The 16,785-nt window shown below is 39.0% G+C and overlaps 1 protein-coding gene across 4 annotated transcripts in view; it reads left to right on the top strand.

The window, feature by feature from the left end:
- The first annotated feature begins 1,947 nt into the window (after window positions 1-1,947).
- Window positions 1,948-16,785, top strand: part of MDM1 (Mdm1 nuclear protein) — a 29,191-nt gene continuing 14,353 nt past the window's right edge. For 2 of the 4 annotated variants that reach the window (XM_007106252.4, XM_007106251.4), the window contains exons 1-7: window positions 1,948-2,077; window positions 3,126-3,240; window positions 6,609-6,982; window positions 8,315-8,449; window positions 12,601-12,768; window positions 14,260-14,363; window positions 14,445-14,544. In XM_007106252.4, the coding sequence (XP_007106314.2) occupies window positions 2,060-2,077; window positions 3,126-3,240; window positions 6,609-6,982; window positions 8,315-8,449; window positions 12,601-12,768; window positions 14,260-14,363; window positions 14,445-14,544 (1,014 nt within the window). In that variant the 5' untranslated portion in view covers window positions 1,948-2,059. Of the gene's footprint in view, window positions 2,078-3,125; window positions 3,241-6,142; window positions 6,220-6,608; window positions 6,983-8,314; window positions 8,450-12,600; window positions 12,769-14,259; window positions 14,364-14,444; window positions 14,545-16,785 lie in introns of those variants that run through there. The other 2 variants (XM_007106253.4, XM_024123090.2) reach the window with 2 other exon arrangements.

Below are 16,785 nucleotides of genomic sequence, written 5' to 3'. Positions count from 1 at the left end.
CACTTCCTAGGACTCTCCAGAACACTTGGGTGGAACTTTGTGGGGTACCGGGTCTGCTGCCTACAGTAGTGGAGAGTGCTAGGAGCTGGTAAAACACAGGCCACAAAACTCTCCTTTAGCAACATTATCGCTTTTTTCATTTCTACATCTTTGGCTCATAAACTGAACTAGGCTTTTCTTAAAAATAACAAAGTAAACTATTTGTCTTCCTTGAGTCCTTATAACACATCTCAGCAAACTCAGTTTGTGACTAAATCATTTTTTACCATCTGCTGTTTGGTTTTCTTGTCATTTGTTCCCTGCTCAGCAGAGCTCAACTATAGTTATCATTGCCCTTGTTTGGCAGACAGGCTACATTCTACATACTTACTTTTACTGATTTCACCTTAGCATTATGTGGTAACAAAGCTTTGTGTACAACCAGATCTGTGTCTTTCCTATCCTGTAAGATCTGGGCTGCTTTCCTGCAGAGGACTTTTGTTTTATGTTCCACTGTGTCTTGTTTGTGCCATTCTTAATTTACACGACAGAGATGCTGTCATCACCAATTAACATTTATCAAGGGCCCTCTGGATGCATGGCTGCATAGGGACTAATTTAATATTCTCTTTGTTTCATATATCAGGTGGCTCCTTCAAATGAAATTTTAAGTATCTCAGTGATGATGATGAAGAACAGAGACATCAATTAGGATTCAGAAGACAAGCCTCTGCAGAAAGGATTAATAATAATATTAGAAAGTTTAAAAGAGGGTATCCTTTTCTTCAGTCAACAAATGACAAAAGTAAAATGAAACTGCATTCATTGTTCTGGAAAAAGCCTGGCAGCATTCCATTCAGACATCTGCCCTTTGATTGTCCCATTTTCCTCTTTACTTACTTCAGTTCTTCTAAACTTCAAGGCTAAGTCTGAATATTTCTTCCTGAGGCTTTTTCTAACCATCTCTGCCCTTGGGGATGACTCCTTCCTCCAATTCGTCTATCATTTATACCTCTCATTTGGAAATTTAGCACATGATACATTGTACAATAGTACTGAATAAATATATGTTCATTCTCCCTAAGCATATTAGAGAACTATCTGGACAAATTATGACTTTTCCATCGCCAGGGTCAGCACAGTGTTCTGTCAATGGTAGAATCTTAAGAAATACTGATGATGGCAAAAATCTGTAAAAATCAAGTGGAATTTTATTTTTTAAAAAGGGTGAGAGGAGAGACAAGTCTGAAGCTTTGGAAGCTGAGACTCACAAGCATCATTAACGAATGTTTCCTAATCTAGGAGCTACATGTACATCTTTTTGGGCGGAGGCGAGGGGAGGGGGTTGTGGGAGGCAAGAACATCACTGGGAAGTCAGCAGTTTGTCTTTCAAAATTCAGTAAAAAAAAGTTTTTTGGCCTGCCTAAGCCATATTTATTTTCTGGCCTCTTCCTTTTGACGTGACAGTAAATAGTGTAGCACGGTTGTCGGTGGGAAGAATTGATATTCGAAAGAACAGACCTGAATATTTTCATTTCATACAAAGAAACATTCCGTTCTGTCATACATGTTGGAACTAAAAACACACCTTCCTGTTTTATGACGTCAAGAACCTGGGTCCAGCGAGGCCGGCGACTCACGAATCCCAGCGGCACGCAGACCCATTGTTGCGCAGGATGCGACAAAGCAGACGCCGTCGAGCTCTCCTCAGGACGAAGCTCCCGCGGGGCCCCTCCCACTCCGGGCCCGGGAGCCTCATTGGCCGGCCTTCCGCCCGCCATCTCTCTATCAATCCCCGGGATTTGGCTGGGGAGGCGGGCGTTCTCCTTTCCAGCACTGATTGGTCGAATCTTAATGGCGGTGCGGGGCTCTCCGAGTCTCTATTGGTTTTTAGGCTTCAGAATGGGCGGGGAAAGGCAGAGAGGCACGGCTCAAGGAGGCAAGCGCGGAGTGCGCCGGCGCGTAGTCGGGGACGCCGGGCAGAGGTTTTTGCTAGGGAACCTCCTGTTGTCGCCCCGCCCCTTCCAGGCTTTTTGTCCCGTTAACTGTCGGAGTGGCTGGGGCTCCAGCGCCGGGCGACATGCCGGTGCGCTTCAAGGTGAGGCCGGGGTCCCCGGGGGCCGAAGCCCGATGGGGGGAGCTGGGACAGGGCGGGTGCAGGGCGCCGGAGCCTCACTGGCTTTCTGGGCCGCGCCCCTCGTCCCTGCTGAGCCTGTCAGCTCCCGATCCTGCCTGTCACCATCCTAGAGGATGCTGCTCTTTTCCTCTTCCCTAGCCCCCTCTCCGCTCACACTCACTTCCGAGTTGCCGAGTGGAATAGTTAGATGGTTTGAGGTGGATTTATTTGGGTGGGTGGGGGGGAGCGGGGAGAGCTCAGAGGCGTGTAGATGGAGGGCACTTTATAATGGGAACTACGGCGGCTTCAGATTGGGACACCTATGGACCACATTACAGCTTAGCTTTTAACACCCCTTCCCTTTAAAACTTTAAAGTGTGTTATGTCTTTTAAAGGCTTGGGACCCTGACAAGATAAAGACAGGGTATAAGAAATACACATTCTTCATAATTGTGCATTTGTTTAAGGTTTGTTAATAGTTCCAGGTAGCTGGTAGCTGTCATGGTCAAGCACCCTTCAACATAACAGTTGACCACAGTGTTCCACAAGCCCTGACTGTCTTCTTTTATCTTAAGGGTTTGCATCCAGAATGGGAGGGAATTTGTCTTTTCTTGGTTGACTTTACAAAACTTCAAAAGGGATTAGGCATACTATATTATATTGTGTACTCGGTGAGAACTTCGTTAGTTAGGATAATTATAGTGATGAGGATTTAGATTGCCACCCATTATCAGACAAGACCTCAGGCTTTGGAATCAGACAACCAGCAAAAGGGTAGCCACTATGAGCCTCAGAATCCTTGTAACATCTGCCTCAAGTGGTTGTGAGGATTAAAGGATATAACACTATGAACTGGTAGCACAGGGCTGGGTCAATGTTGGGAGCTATTATTAAGGACCTCTTCTATGTTTAATTATCAGTCTTAAGTCTTTCAACTCTTTTTAGAGGTTCAGAAATGATTTTTACTGATGTCTACTTTAAAACAACTTTCATTAATTACATTTTACTCAAATTGTACTTTGCATTACAGGGGTTGAGTGAATACCAGAGAAACTTTCTGTGGAAAAAGTCATATTTGTCAGAGTCCTGTAATTCCTCAGTGGGGAGAAGGTACCCATGGGCTGGACTTAGATCAGATCAATTAGGTAAGTTGAACAGCTAGTAGTCATTAGAAGTTGAATAAACTTTGGGGTTAAACTTGCAAAATGATTTATTAAAAATTTGTGAAGCATTGTTCAGTTGGCCTGGTTGACTTACTCGTTTGTTTAACAAATATTTATTGAGGGTTTACTGTAGGCCATGACTATTCCCCTCTTCTAGGGATATAACTTTGAACCAGACAGAGACCCTTAACTGTGGGGAAAACAGTAAACAAGTAACTCAATAAATAAACCAGGGGATTTCAGGTTGTTATATGAAATTGTAGGCTGGTGTGATAGATAACTGGAAGGAGGGGTGGGTTGGAGGGAATACGCTTTAGAATCAGTCATCAGGAAAGGCTTAGTTGAAGTGATATTGGAGCTGAGACATGAAAGCTGAGAGTGGACAAGCGTGGGGAGGGGTACTCCCAAGGTCTAGAGGAATGGAAGCTTAGATAGATTAAGCAGTTTGCCCAAGGTTCACAGCCCCTAAATGAACCATGATTTGAAATCAAGTCTGTGTTGTTCAAAGCCTGTGAGTTTAGAGGCCATGTTCTTGTCATCACACCTGCTTCCTCCCTGTATCTCAGGGAAGTTAGAACCCTCGGCCAAGGTTTCCCAGAGTGTGGTAGAGGGGGAAAGAGACAGACTGATTCCATTCAACCTGCTTGCTTAATTCTCCCTCACTAGAACATAAGATCTCTGAGAGCAGGGCTCTGTCTGTCTGTCTTCACCACCTTGTTCCTGCCTAGTGCATGACACAGGGCCTTGGCATACTCTGGAGTTTATTAAACTTCATTTTTGAATGAATGAATAAACCTGGGTTTGAATCCACATTTGCTGTGTGACTTCGGGCAAACTGGGCCTGTTTCACCAAGTGGGACTTGGGAAGCCCATTGCACAGGATTCCTAGGAGGGATGAAATGAGATGTTCCTGTTAAGGGCTAGGTGCATATATACAGATGAGTGCTTGGTGCCCAACCTGTGACATGTGTGAGAGTGCCAGATGTGTAGTATATAAGTTCCTCCAACCTTAGATGTTTGAAGCCAGGAGAAGAAAGACTTACACGTGGGGTGGCAAGCCTGGGAAATTAGTAAGATGAGAGTGTTTCCAGGATTAGGTTTGGAGAACAAAGGGAAGAGTGGACGAGAGTGGGTGGTTCTTTTAGGATTCCTCTGAATTGTCAGGATCCTTTGCCCAGAGCCTGGCTTCAAAGACTGGGTGTCACTGCATCTTGGGCAGGGTAGTGCTCATAATCCTCTCCAAATGACCAGAAATTCCACAGATTCGAGGCTCCATTAGATTAAGAATCCCAACATATATCTCTCAAAATGTAGCTAGCCCACTGAGGGCCTTGAGGGATATTATGACACGGGGCATTGGTTAACCACATAGTTGCCCCCATGTAACATTTTAGCTTAGATCAGCTACATGTGAGGGTAGGGGTGATGAAATGAGACAGCGGGAGCAGAGCCACTTTGGACTATGGTACCTTGTGAGAAAGGAATGGTCTAGGGGGAGGCCTGTTAACAGGGAGGTAAGGGGGAGGGGCAGAGTGAGAACTCCAGGTTGCTCAGAAAGGGAGGTGGGGGCCAGGAAAGAACAGCAGCGGTAAGTGTTACCGAAGGCTGGCTGGGCGTTCTGTGCTTATTTTTCCTCATAGTGTATTTTCCACAGTGCTAGGAGACAAGGGTGGACCACTTGAGAATCTTCCCTTTTCATTTTGCTCTTCTTCCACCAGCCCTGCTCTGTGTTAAAGAGAGAAGTCTAGGGCAGTGATCTTCAAGCTTTTGTGCTTTCATACCTGCTAAAAGAATTTAGAAAGTCTTATCTCTCTTCACATTTTAAAGTTGATATTTAATTTCTTTTTTATCAAAAGTGTAATGAATAGTTTCAAAGGATATGATTTCTAGCATATTGAATATAGTGTATGTTTTACATGTCTTTTGTTAAAATTTTGGAGCGAGCAATTGAGCTCAATTTATGGTAAATGTTCATCATTTAATTTGTAAAGTCAGTCCTCACTAGAAAACTAATCATGTAAATTAGAATTATTTTCTGTGAGAAAAAAGTCTGACTTTATTTTTTGGTCCACATAAATGCGTTAATATGTATATATGCATTTCACATAATGACTGTCTTACACCTGAATTTTAATTCTAAGATAGGTAGATGGAAAAGGTGTTGTGCTGGATAAAATAAGGCACTGTTCCTTTGTTATTTCTAATCTCTGCCTTTGTTGCTTTGCTGTCAAATACTCTTCCTCAGGAGTTGTGCTTTCTTGAATTGTTCCTTTGTTTGTCCTCCCCACCTATGACAATTTTTTTATTCCATAGGGTGGTTGAGAGGCGTGTCTTTCTTGTATGAAGTGGGAAGAGGGTGATTATGAAGGGAGTGGTGAGAAAGGAAACTACAGATGGCAGATGCAGCCATTAGGCTGTCAGGAAGTAGCACATATGGAAGTTAGGATCTGGAAAGTGATTCCCTTAAGCTGCCCATTTCTGCTCCCGCCCCCCACAGAATGTCTTTCTGTGCCTCCAGATATATATACACCCAGTTTGAAGACCATGGTCTAGGGGAGACTTGTAAGGTTGGGGACCCTGGGTTTGATGGCCAGAACATCCATGATAGAGGCTAAAGGGCTCTGGTTTTACCTAATGCCAGGTTGTCTGTCTACCTTCCCTTCTCTTCCAGTCTTAATCTTTCTTCTCTACCCCACCCTGCACTGTCTTCTTTCTTTTTAAAGAATGGCTCCAAACTAGGGCAGTATCTCAGTGACTGTCATTCCACAGAGCTCCTCTTACTGGGTAGAAGGTTAAGTTTTTTGGACATTTGCTTGCCAGACAGAAATATAGAGAAATAGTATCTTAGCGCTTGTCAAAAGGGTTCATTCTTTTTACTTCTCAGGAACTCAAGGCAAATGTAGAACTAAGATCCAGCATAATGACATCTCACCCCTTCTCATCTTGGTCTGCTGTACATAAGAGAAGCTTTGTGAAAAGTTCCAAATTTTGACAGCACCAGGGCCCATTGTTCTGTAAAGTAGCACAGGAAAGTAATTAGAAACGGAGGCAAACACATTCCACCTGGCTTGCCAGGTCCATCACGTTGAGATTCTAGCAACTTGTGTTAGGATAACTCGAACATTGTGACCCCAATTTAAAAATTATGGTCAAACTTTTAATATTTCTTTAAAGCAAAATTAAAGATATTATGTTGAAAAACTGTACTTTTTAAAATCCTGTAACTGGAAGGATATTGTGTATCTCAACTGAATTTTAAATTCCATTTCTCCTCTCGTACATGTGATTAAAAGTTGTCTTTGTAGCTTGATGCTTTGGTATCTGCTATTTTTGTATATTATATTTTGTAGGAATAACAAAAGAGCCAAGTTTTATTTCCAAAAGAAGAGTCCCTCACCATGACCCACAGATTTCAAAATCTCTTGAGTGGAATGGAGTTACCTCAGAGAACGCTGTGGTTGTATCACCAGAACCCGAAGCCCCCAGAACACCAGAACCACAGGAAGCAGAACAAAAAGAAGATGTTAACCAAGAAAGGGTTCTTGCACTAGACGCCTCCAGGGTTCCCAAGAGAACCAGATCTCACTCTGCAGACTCCAGAGCTGAAGGGGCTTCAGATATTGTGGAAAATAAGGAGGATGTAGTAGCAAATCATGTACCAGTTAATGAAAATGTGGAGCTGGAACATTCTACCAAGCTTCTTTCAGAAAACATAGATGGTGGGGTAGGTATATTCACTGTATTTCCTTTCAGAAGCATAGAATTCTTTGTAAATTTCATCATCATTTCAGTAATATTACATTTTGTGCTTAAATTTTTCCATTATTTGTTTTCTTGTCCAGTGTCTGTAGAAGAGTTGATAAGAGGCTGTTGACTTTAGTTATTATGACTTAGTTCTCTTCTTAATAGTTGCCATTTTGTTGCCATTTGTTTGTTGCCATTTACTAAGATATCCCTTCGTTGGTTGCACAGCCTGCCTCTGGATTTTATTTATCATATATCAGCACCTGAGTCCTAAGGGACAGATCCAGTTGAGACAGAGAAAGGGAGTAGGCCTACCTCTGGCAGGGATGGTGAGCTGACTTATACCTAGGCCCTTTTCAATTTCTTATTGTGTACTAGCAGAAAAAACAGAGTCTCAATTGACAAAATGCAAAAGAAAGGAGAGGTCTGGCTAGATCTCAAAAGATCTTGCAGTTCTTCTCTCTATGTCCCAGCTGGCCTGCGGCAGGTCCCTGCGAGCACATAAGCAGAGGCTGCAGGGACCCGTGCAGACGCCTCACTGCTTCCCCATTTTTCTCCACTCTACTGCTTCCTCCATCTCATGTCCACCGCTGACTGGAACCACGGAGAGGCATTTAGAAGTGTTGGAAAACCCGGGGGCATGGGAATCAAGGAAGGTGACGTGTAAGTCTGGTGGGCAGGGGAAGGGGTGTCCCCAAAGCAAGCTGTGGACGAGGTAATGTGCTGTTGTTTCTTAGTAATATATTCAATTATGCATAATTGGTAGGAAGGGACTGAGAAATGTTATCTACACTTGATCTTAGCCAAAAGGCCGAGAAGCGATGAGAGAAATGTTATCTTTTGCTGGGATGCACAATAATTCCTTGACGGTATTAGGGGAATTTTAAAGAGTTTGACAATTTAAAGGAAGATTAACAATTGAAGAAAGGTTTCTGTATGATGATGTGCATATAGTTAATGCTACCTTACTGTACACTTAAAAATGTGTTAGGAGGGTAGATTTTTATGTTCTACGTTTTTTTACCACAGTTAAAAAAAAAAGTTTGGGGCTTTCCTGGTGGCGCAGTTGTTGAGAGTCCGCCTGCCGATGCAGGGAACACGGGTTCGTGCCCTGGTCCGGGAAGATCCCACATGCCGCGGAGCGGCTAGGCCCGTGAGCCATGGCCGCTGAGCCTGTGCGTCCGGAGCCTGTGCTCCGCAACGGGAGAGGCCACGACAGTGAGAGGCCCGCATACCACAAAAAAAAAAAAAAAAAAAGTTTGAATAGAAATTTTTAATAACTTTGAGTGGGATTTTTTTTTTTCCCTAACAGTTGGATAGACTTCTACAGAAAAAAGCTGGACTGACTGTTGTTCCTTCACATAATGTCTTGAGAAATTCTGAATATCAAAGGCAGTTTGTTTGGAAGACCCCTAAGGAAACTGCTTCAGCTTTTGCAGCCAATCAGGTAGTTTAATGGATGCAATACATTTTTGAGGAATATCATCTAATCTAGTGTTGCAGATTTACATAGAACTAAGAACTGAAAGAAATTAGATACTTAAGACGGCCTGAAGGTAGGTTCTAGAAACATGAAAATGAGAGTTTTGCTAAAATCATCCTATTACTTCTGATTTATAGTAGTAATATTATACTGTCCTAGGCTACTGATGATCATTGTTGCCAGATCCATCACATATACTAAATATGAAACAGGGTAATGAAAACTTGAGGACTGGTAAGTTTTTGCATGCTGTGAATTTTTTTTATTTATTAAAAAATTGTTAAATTGATTTTATGCTGAAATGTTGAATTTTGTTGACTAATATATTGCATGTTTTCTGTCTTCTAAGAAAGGTGTAACTGCGTTGGATATTTATTTTAATAAGTACAAAATAGGTTGAAAGTGATGCAAGGTATATAATTTTGTCCTTATATCAAATGAGCAGTGATAGGAATTGTCAGTTTAACTATATAAATTCAAAAGCTATAATGGTAACTAAATGTGATATTAGGTTTCATTGTATCCTCACACAATTTTAGTATTAGACTACCATTACTAATATATACTCTGTTGTTTTACTACTATAATTCTCCAGACAGTTCTTAGCTCATTTATGTTCTTAACCATACTCCTAGGCTTAGGTAGGAAATACTTCCATTTAGAATATCCCTAGAGGCTCATGACAGCTTAGTCTTTTCTTTCTCACTCACCTGTATACGTTGTATACCCATAAGGACCGAGAGGATAATTAGATTCAGCAAGACAGTAACATGTCATCTTACACTAAGATAGTACCAGCGTTATACTACAAATTGTAGCAGCTTTAGGCTTACTTGCTTGTTACCGTTGTATACCCATAAGGACCGAGAGGATAATTAGATTCAGCAAGACAGTAACATGTCATCTTACACTAAGATAGTACCAGCGTTATACTACAAATTGTAGCAGCTTTAGGCTTACTTGTTACTCAGTTTTTAAAAAACTGAAATTTATATAACGTTTTAGGGACACATAAAATAACATAAATCAATACATACCCTTTATAAACCTAGTGAATAGAATCAGTACTTCTTTTGCTGGCTCACAAGTGTTGTTGGATAGAAAGTGTACCTACAAAATTACTTACAGCCTAAAAATTGTGCTGTTCAATTTTTGTAGAATATCTTACCTTTAAGGTAGAGGTGATTCAAATCAAAGCCCTATTGACAACTTCTGCATACTTCAGTGAAAGCATTGTGTAGAAATGTTCTTTTGATAGTATCAGAAGTATAATATAAAATAAATCACTAGCAATACCTTCACTACTAGCTTTATTGCTTTCATTAGTGAGGGTTTCAGAGAATTTTTTTTGGAAGCAGATGCTCTTTGTTAGTTGAAAGCATATCAGTTTTCAGGTCTGTGGATTGAAGAGCTCTGTGACAGAAACTTTCAAAGCTTGTTGATAGGGAACCTCTAAAGGAGCTGTTCCGTTCTATCAGACACCTGTTTTCTGAAAGGATGTCTTATATTAATATGTAAAGGAGTCAGAACAATTTTTGGCAGAAGAGTCCTTGAGGTTATACTGTACTTAAAAAGACATACTGTTTGGTTGTGATCTGTATGAAGATGTATTATTCAGCGTTGTGAAGCAACAATATACCTTATTTGAACTCCATATCTTTTCTATTTGCTTTCTTTGTAATCAGTGGTAATATACCATGAAATGGAACCATATTATGAAATATTAAGGATAAAAGAAAACATTAAAAAATAGAAACATGATAATTAACTGTTTTTTTCCTTGCTTTAAGCTAAAAATAAACAAAGGAAAAAACCTGAGCAAATGCATATGTCAGATATTCAAAACGTAAGACTTTTTTATTGTTGTAAGAGGAAAAAAAATTCATGTCAAGGAGGAAAAAAGCCCTGCAGAGCTGACAACAGAGTTGCTTTGTAAAGCTAATGTGTATTTTCATATTATTAAAATCTGCCTATTTTACTATTCTCATTACCAAACTAATAGGGGGGTAGGGAACTTGGGGGAGAAAAGATATGGTTCATTATTTCTCTTGGCTTAAGCTTTATTTGATTACAATAACTATTATTCAAAACATAGTAATGAGTAGAGAAAGTTGACCTTTGGATTTTCTCTCCAGCTTTACTGAGGTCTAATTGACAAAAATTATATATTTATGATGTACGATGTGAAGTTTTGACGTATGTATTCATTCTGAAATGATTACCACAATCAAGCTAATTAACACGTCTATCACCTCACATATTTACCATTTTTGTGTGTGTGTGGAGAGAACACTTAAGATCTATCCTTTTAGCAAATTTTGAGTACATAATACAGTATTGTTAACTATATTCATGCTGTACTTCAGATCTCCATAACTTATTTATCCTGCATAATTGAAACTTTGTACCTTTTGACCAACATCTCTCCATTTCTCCCACCCCCTGGTCCCTGGCAACCACCATTCTATTTGCTGCTTCTATGAGTTCCTTTAGATTCCACATATAAGTGGGATCATATAATGCAGTATTTGTCTTTCTGTGCCTGGCTCATTTCACTTAGCATATGTTCTCCAGGTTCATCCATGTTGTTGCAGGTGAGAGGATTTTTTTTTTAAGGCTAAATAGTAATACATTTTCTTTATCCATTCATCTGTCCATGGACACTTAGACTGATTCCATATCTTGGCTACTATGAATAATGCTATAATGAACATGGGAATGTAGATATCTTTTGAGATACTGATTTCATTTCCCTTGGATATATACCTAGAAGTGGGGTTGCTGGATCTATTTTAAATTTTTTGAGGACCCTCTATACTGCTTTCCATAATGGCCATATCAATTTACATTCCTACCAACAGGGGACAGGGGTTCCCTTTTCTCTGCATCCTTGCCAACACTTGTTACCATTTGTATTTTTGATAATAGCCATTCTAACATGTGAGGTGAAATCTCACTGATGTTGATTTATTCCTTGGTGATTAGTGATGTTGAGCACCTGTTCGTGTACCCGTTGGTCATTTGTGTGTCTTCTTTGGAAAAAAGTTCCTTTGCCCATTTTTAATCAGATTGCTTTTTTTTTTCTATTGAGTTTTATGAGTTCTTTATTATTTTGAATATTAACTCTTTATCAGATATATGATTTGCAAATATTGTGTCTTGGTTTGATGTAGTCCCACTTGTTTATTTTTGCTTTGGTTGCCTTTGTTTTTGGTATCAAATCCAAAAATCCATCATCAAGACCCATGTCAAGGAGCTTAGCCTATGTGTTTTTTTTTTTTTTTTTTGGTGGTATGCGGGCCTTCCTCTGTTGTGGCCTCTCCCGTTGCGGAGCACAGGCTCCGGACGCGCAGGCTCAGCGGCCATGGCTCACGGGCCCAGCCGCTCCGCGGCATGTGGGATCCTCCCATACCGGGGCGCGAACCCGGTTCCCCTGCATCGGCAGGCAGACGCGCAACCACTGCGCCACCAGGGAGGCCCTAGCCTATGTTTTCTTCTAGAAGTTTTATGGTTTCAGGGCTTACGTTCAAGTCTTTAATCCATTTTGAGTTAATTTTTATGTATGGCACAAGACAGTGGTCCATTTTCATTCTTTTGTGTGTAGCTGTCCAGTTTTCTCAACACCATTTATTGAAGAGACCCTTTCGCCATTGTATGTTCTTGGCTCCTTTGTCATAAGTTAATTGACCATATACACGTGAACTTATTTCTGGACTCCTTATTCTGTTCCATTGATCTATATGTCTGTTTTTATGCCTCTTTGTCCATTTTTTAATTGGGTTGTTTTCTTGCTATTGAGTTGAGTTCCTTAAATATTTTAAATATTGACCCCTTATGAGATGAATGCAGGTATTTTCTCCCACTCAATATGTTGTCTCTTCACTCTGTTGATTGTTTTCTGTACAGAAGTTGTTTTAGTTTGATGCAATCCCATTTGTCTGTTTTTGCTTTTGTTGCAATGGATGTTAATTAGACATGTGAAATGAAATTACAGTTGTATATAATTTTCCCTTTTTTGTATCCTATGATTCAACTTTATATGTGAAATTTTTTAAGCAATTGAAGAAGTTCTGTATATTTAACAAAAAACTAAACTAAAGTAATTTTTTTTTAAGGTTTTCCACAATAAAAGCAAATTTGTTCCACAATTCAAAGGTAACTCAGTCATCCATGAAACTGAATACAAAAGAAATTTTAAGGGTTTCTCTCCAGTGAAAGAACCAAAACGAAGAAATCATTTGAAGAAGAACGGAAATTTTGAAACAATATCTCCTGAAAAGAAGGTATTTGTCAGTTCTTTAAACAAAATAAAATCCTCATGATTTGAAACTCTCCACATTTTCTTTTACTTACCACCATTTGGAACTTTACAAATTTCCTTTTACTTATCACCATTTGAGATTTTGCTTTTAACTAGTTCACTAATTTGTTTATTTATTCACTAAATTTCAAATGTTCACCTAGCACCTGGTAGAAACCAGGCACCAGGTAGGTACTGAGAATACAATGATAACTACACTAAGCCCTAAGCAGTTCTTGGGTCAGTGGGGAGACAGATCTAAATAATTAAGTGTAATACAGTGCAGCAAATGCTTAGCAGTACAGCAGGTGAGTCTGCTATGTCTAATATCAAATGATTGTCCTTATAGTAATGTGAGCTCCAGGGGTTACAGTGGTGTTAGAAACACATACTTTAAATTAAATAGTGGAAATCAGATAGAAACACACATCCACACATGTATTTTAAACCATAGCTTTAGTATGCCAAATTATAGCCAGTATAATTCACACGATTTACCTTGGTATATACAAACACCTACTTCTCTGTGTGAAATTACAGCTGTTTCAGTTACAGCATCAGGTTAAAATTATTGTAAATTATAGGTAAATCAGGGGTAAGTCCTATTTTTTGATCTCCTGGAATGTCATACCTGAAATGTTATGGGTTCTAAGAATAAAAATTGGGCTTCCCTGGTGGCGCAGTGGTTGAGAGTCTGCCTGCCGATGGAGGGGACACGGGTTCGTGCCCCGGTCCAGGAAGATCCCACATGCCGCGGAGCGGCTGGGCCCGTGAGCCATGGCCACTGAGCCTGCACGTCCAGAGCCTGTGCTCCGCAACGGGAGAGGCCACAACAGTGAGAGGCCCGCGTACCGCAAAAAAAAAAAAAAAAAAAGAATAAAAATTATATGACTAAAAGTAAAATAATTTATATATATATAACTATACATATATAAAATTATATATGTATATATATAAGTCATTCATATATATTATATTTGATGTATATGTTTAATAATATATATACTCTTTGGACCTATAATGTTCTTGAAAAAAAGAATTGTTAAGTTATTCAGTAAAGCTGTGTGCTAACTTACAGTAATTAAATGGAAGGTCCCAATGAGTAACAATTAAATGTAAACTTAGAATATCAAGGGAAAATGTAAGACCAGTGTTCAATAGGTCGTTAACATAAAGTTTATTTATTTAGATGTTTGTTAATTAAAATTTTTTCCTAGCCAAGTATCTAAAATTTTTATTGTTAGAAAATGAAACCATACCCTGAACTATATACTTCAAGAAACTAACCAGATACACTAGTTTCAAAACTTGCTTGTTGATTTTTTATGATTTCTATGTTATCTTTAGTAGTTAAAGCTTACTTTTAAAAACAGAATTGTAATTCAGTATCCAGTTATACTTTATAACATCTGTGTTTTCACTTTAATGTATAACATAAATTGAGCATAAAAAGTTTAAATTATTTTCATTTTAGGATAATAAAACAGATGATCCTTTAAAATTAGAAACAGAGATGGAATCAAAAGACTCAAACCAGCCTAAAAAGAAACTTACTCCTTGGAGACATCAAAGGCTTGGGTATGTATTTTGTAAGAAAAATATCATGGCATTTAGATGATCAACATGGTGAAATATTTACTCTCATTTCATTTCTGTTAGGAAGGTGAATTCTGAATATAGAGCAAAATTTCTGAGCCCAGCCCAGTATTTCTATAAAGCTGGGACTTGGACACGTGTGAAGGAAAACATACCAAATCAGGTGAGTATATAAGCTTAGGAAGCCCACATGTTCTTTGGCACTATATCAGTTTAATTTCACAATAGTTTCACCTAGTAGAGACGACAATATGAAAATGTATGATGCGGTAATAGCACTAAAAGTATCAGGAACTTAAATTGTATGTATGAGGATATAGTTTATCAGTGTGTTTACTTTTTTTTAAAATACTAGCTTAGAGATTAGTATTATTATAAGGTCTTTAAAGTTAAAAATGTTTTAAAAATCAAATATTTATGTTAATGAAATCAGTTTATAGAATTGTAGCATTATAGATTTGATTATTTTATAACCTTCAGACCTCTACTCTCTCAATTCAAGATTGATTAATTTTTCAAGATTAGTTTATCTGACTGACGTGCCCTGTTAGCATGTACTAATAGTGCAGTCTGCAAGCACAAGGAAGGAGTGGCCTGTGTTGATAGAGGTTTGAGTTCTAGTGTTGGGATACCCTGACATATGGGAGAAATTCTGAGGATCCTAAAGAAAGGTTGGAAGAAAAGGGTAATTCTAGAATTGGTGAGTGCTAGTTTAGTACTAGCTTCTTATAGCTAAAGGATAAACGGTGGAGCTTTTTTGGTTATTGTGTAGTTAGCATCTTTTAAACTACATCTTGATGGTTTGCTCCCCTTTCTGTGTGAATAAGCTAAATGAGAACATTTTGGATTAGACATTATAAAGAGAGGGATAATTTGGATGGGGAATGAATCTTATTTAGCTCCATACTTTAAACCATGGCTAACAATTATGTGTAATCAGCCTCTGACACTTTGAGCTTCTGGCTCTTGGCTCTGGCAGCTCCCAGACCTATGTCCTAGTGACAATATTGGGTTGCCCAAAAAGTTCATTCCAGTTTTTCCATAAGATGTTACAGAAAACCCGAATGAACTTTTTGGCCAACCAAATATTACTGGGGGCAAAATTCCTATACTCACCCTGGTGAAATCAAGTTAAAAATGAGAGCATTGAAAGCAGCCATGACAGAAGAAAGGAATCGAGTCAGTTTTGAATTCTTGAGCAGTTTCTGACCATGCCAGACCTCGGTGAGGATCTCTGTGCCTGAGGAGTCTGATGGGCAATGAGGGAAAACCCCAGGCAAAGGCAGGAACAGAGTGTGGCCATAGAGGGCGTGTGTGGCCAGTTGATAGGTGTCAGCCACTGCCCTGTCGTGTTCCGGTACTTCACTAGGTTGGGTTCATGAGAAGCTCCTTGTTTTGGAAAGATTATCCCTTAGTCTGAGACTTCTTTGAACTAAGATGAATTGGTATTTAGGCCTCAGATCTAAACATTTAATGGACTCAGAGGACTGTTATGTCTGGAGCCGTGATAATGTGACAGTCCTTATCCTGCCCTTGTGGAAGAGAACATTTTTGTTTTTGTTGTTAACGTAAGATCGGTCTTTAAGATTTCCTATTATAATATCTTGGTAATGTGACTTTTCTAAGGTTTGTTTTATTAATTGCTATTGGTGGGTGAAAATGTTTAAATTAGTAGAATAGTTTGCCTTAATTTCATGGTCAAAATCATTCAAAAAAACAAATTGGAGTTAGAAAAGAATAAGAATTTTTAGTTATGAGGTTAGTGATAACTATCACTGATAGTGATAATAGTTTTAGTCGATCAGGTCATAGACATTTAATATGGGCCATATTTTCTTATATCTTACATTTTTTTCCCTGGAAGATACTTACTGTATGTGGCTGATTTTGAGGTACCTGCATATAAGGTACTCCCTCATTTTCCTACTTCTAACATTTCATGGAATATTATTCACACTCGTCAAATGCATTTGGACATCAGTGACTTTTTTTATCATTAGAATATTAATGCACTTTGAATCATGTTACAGTTTTCTAGTCCATGTATCATCTTCATTTCCCTCTTTCTTCTTTGAGATATTGTACTTTTAAAATCTATTTATAGTCTAGTCACTAGATATTTTATCCTGTGTCCCAAGTTCCTATTCACATAACATTAGGGTAGTTGGTTTTATTTGTCCAGTGGTTGTATATTTGTTATCTCTATACTATAACCAGTGGCTCTATTCCTCTTTAAAATGCTCACTAGAAGGCTGTTTTTTAATAATAATCAGCAACTGCAACTGTTAAGTCCAATCCTAGAATAACTACTGGATCTGTGTTAAATGTCTTTTTTTCCTGATTGTTAGGTAGTCTTCTAATCCTCCCAACTGCATTGGTTGAGATAATTTTTTTCTAATGTGTC

Source organism: Physeter macrocephalus, chromosome 6, assembly GCF_002837175.3.
Source record: "Physeter macrocephalus isolate SW-GA chromosome 6, ASM283717v5, whole genome shotgun sequence".
Classification (NCBI taxonomy): domain Eukaryota; kingdom Metazoa; phylum Chordata; class Mammalia; order Artiodactyla; family Physeteridae; genus Physeter; species Physeter macrocephalus.
Note: the sequence above shows the minus strand (reverse complement) of the source record. Positions and strands in the feature narration are given on the sequence as shown.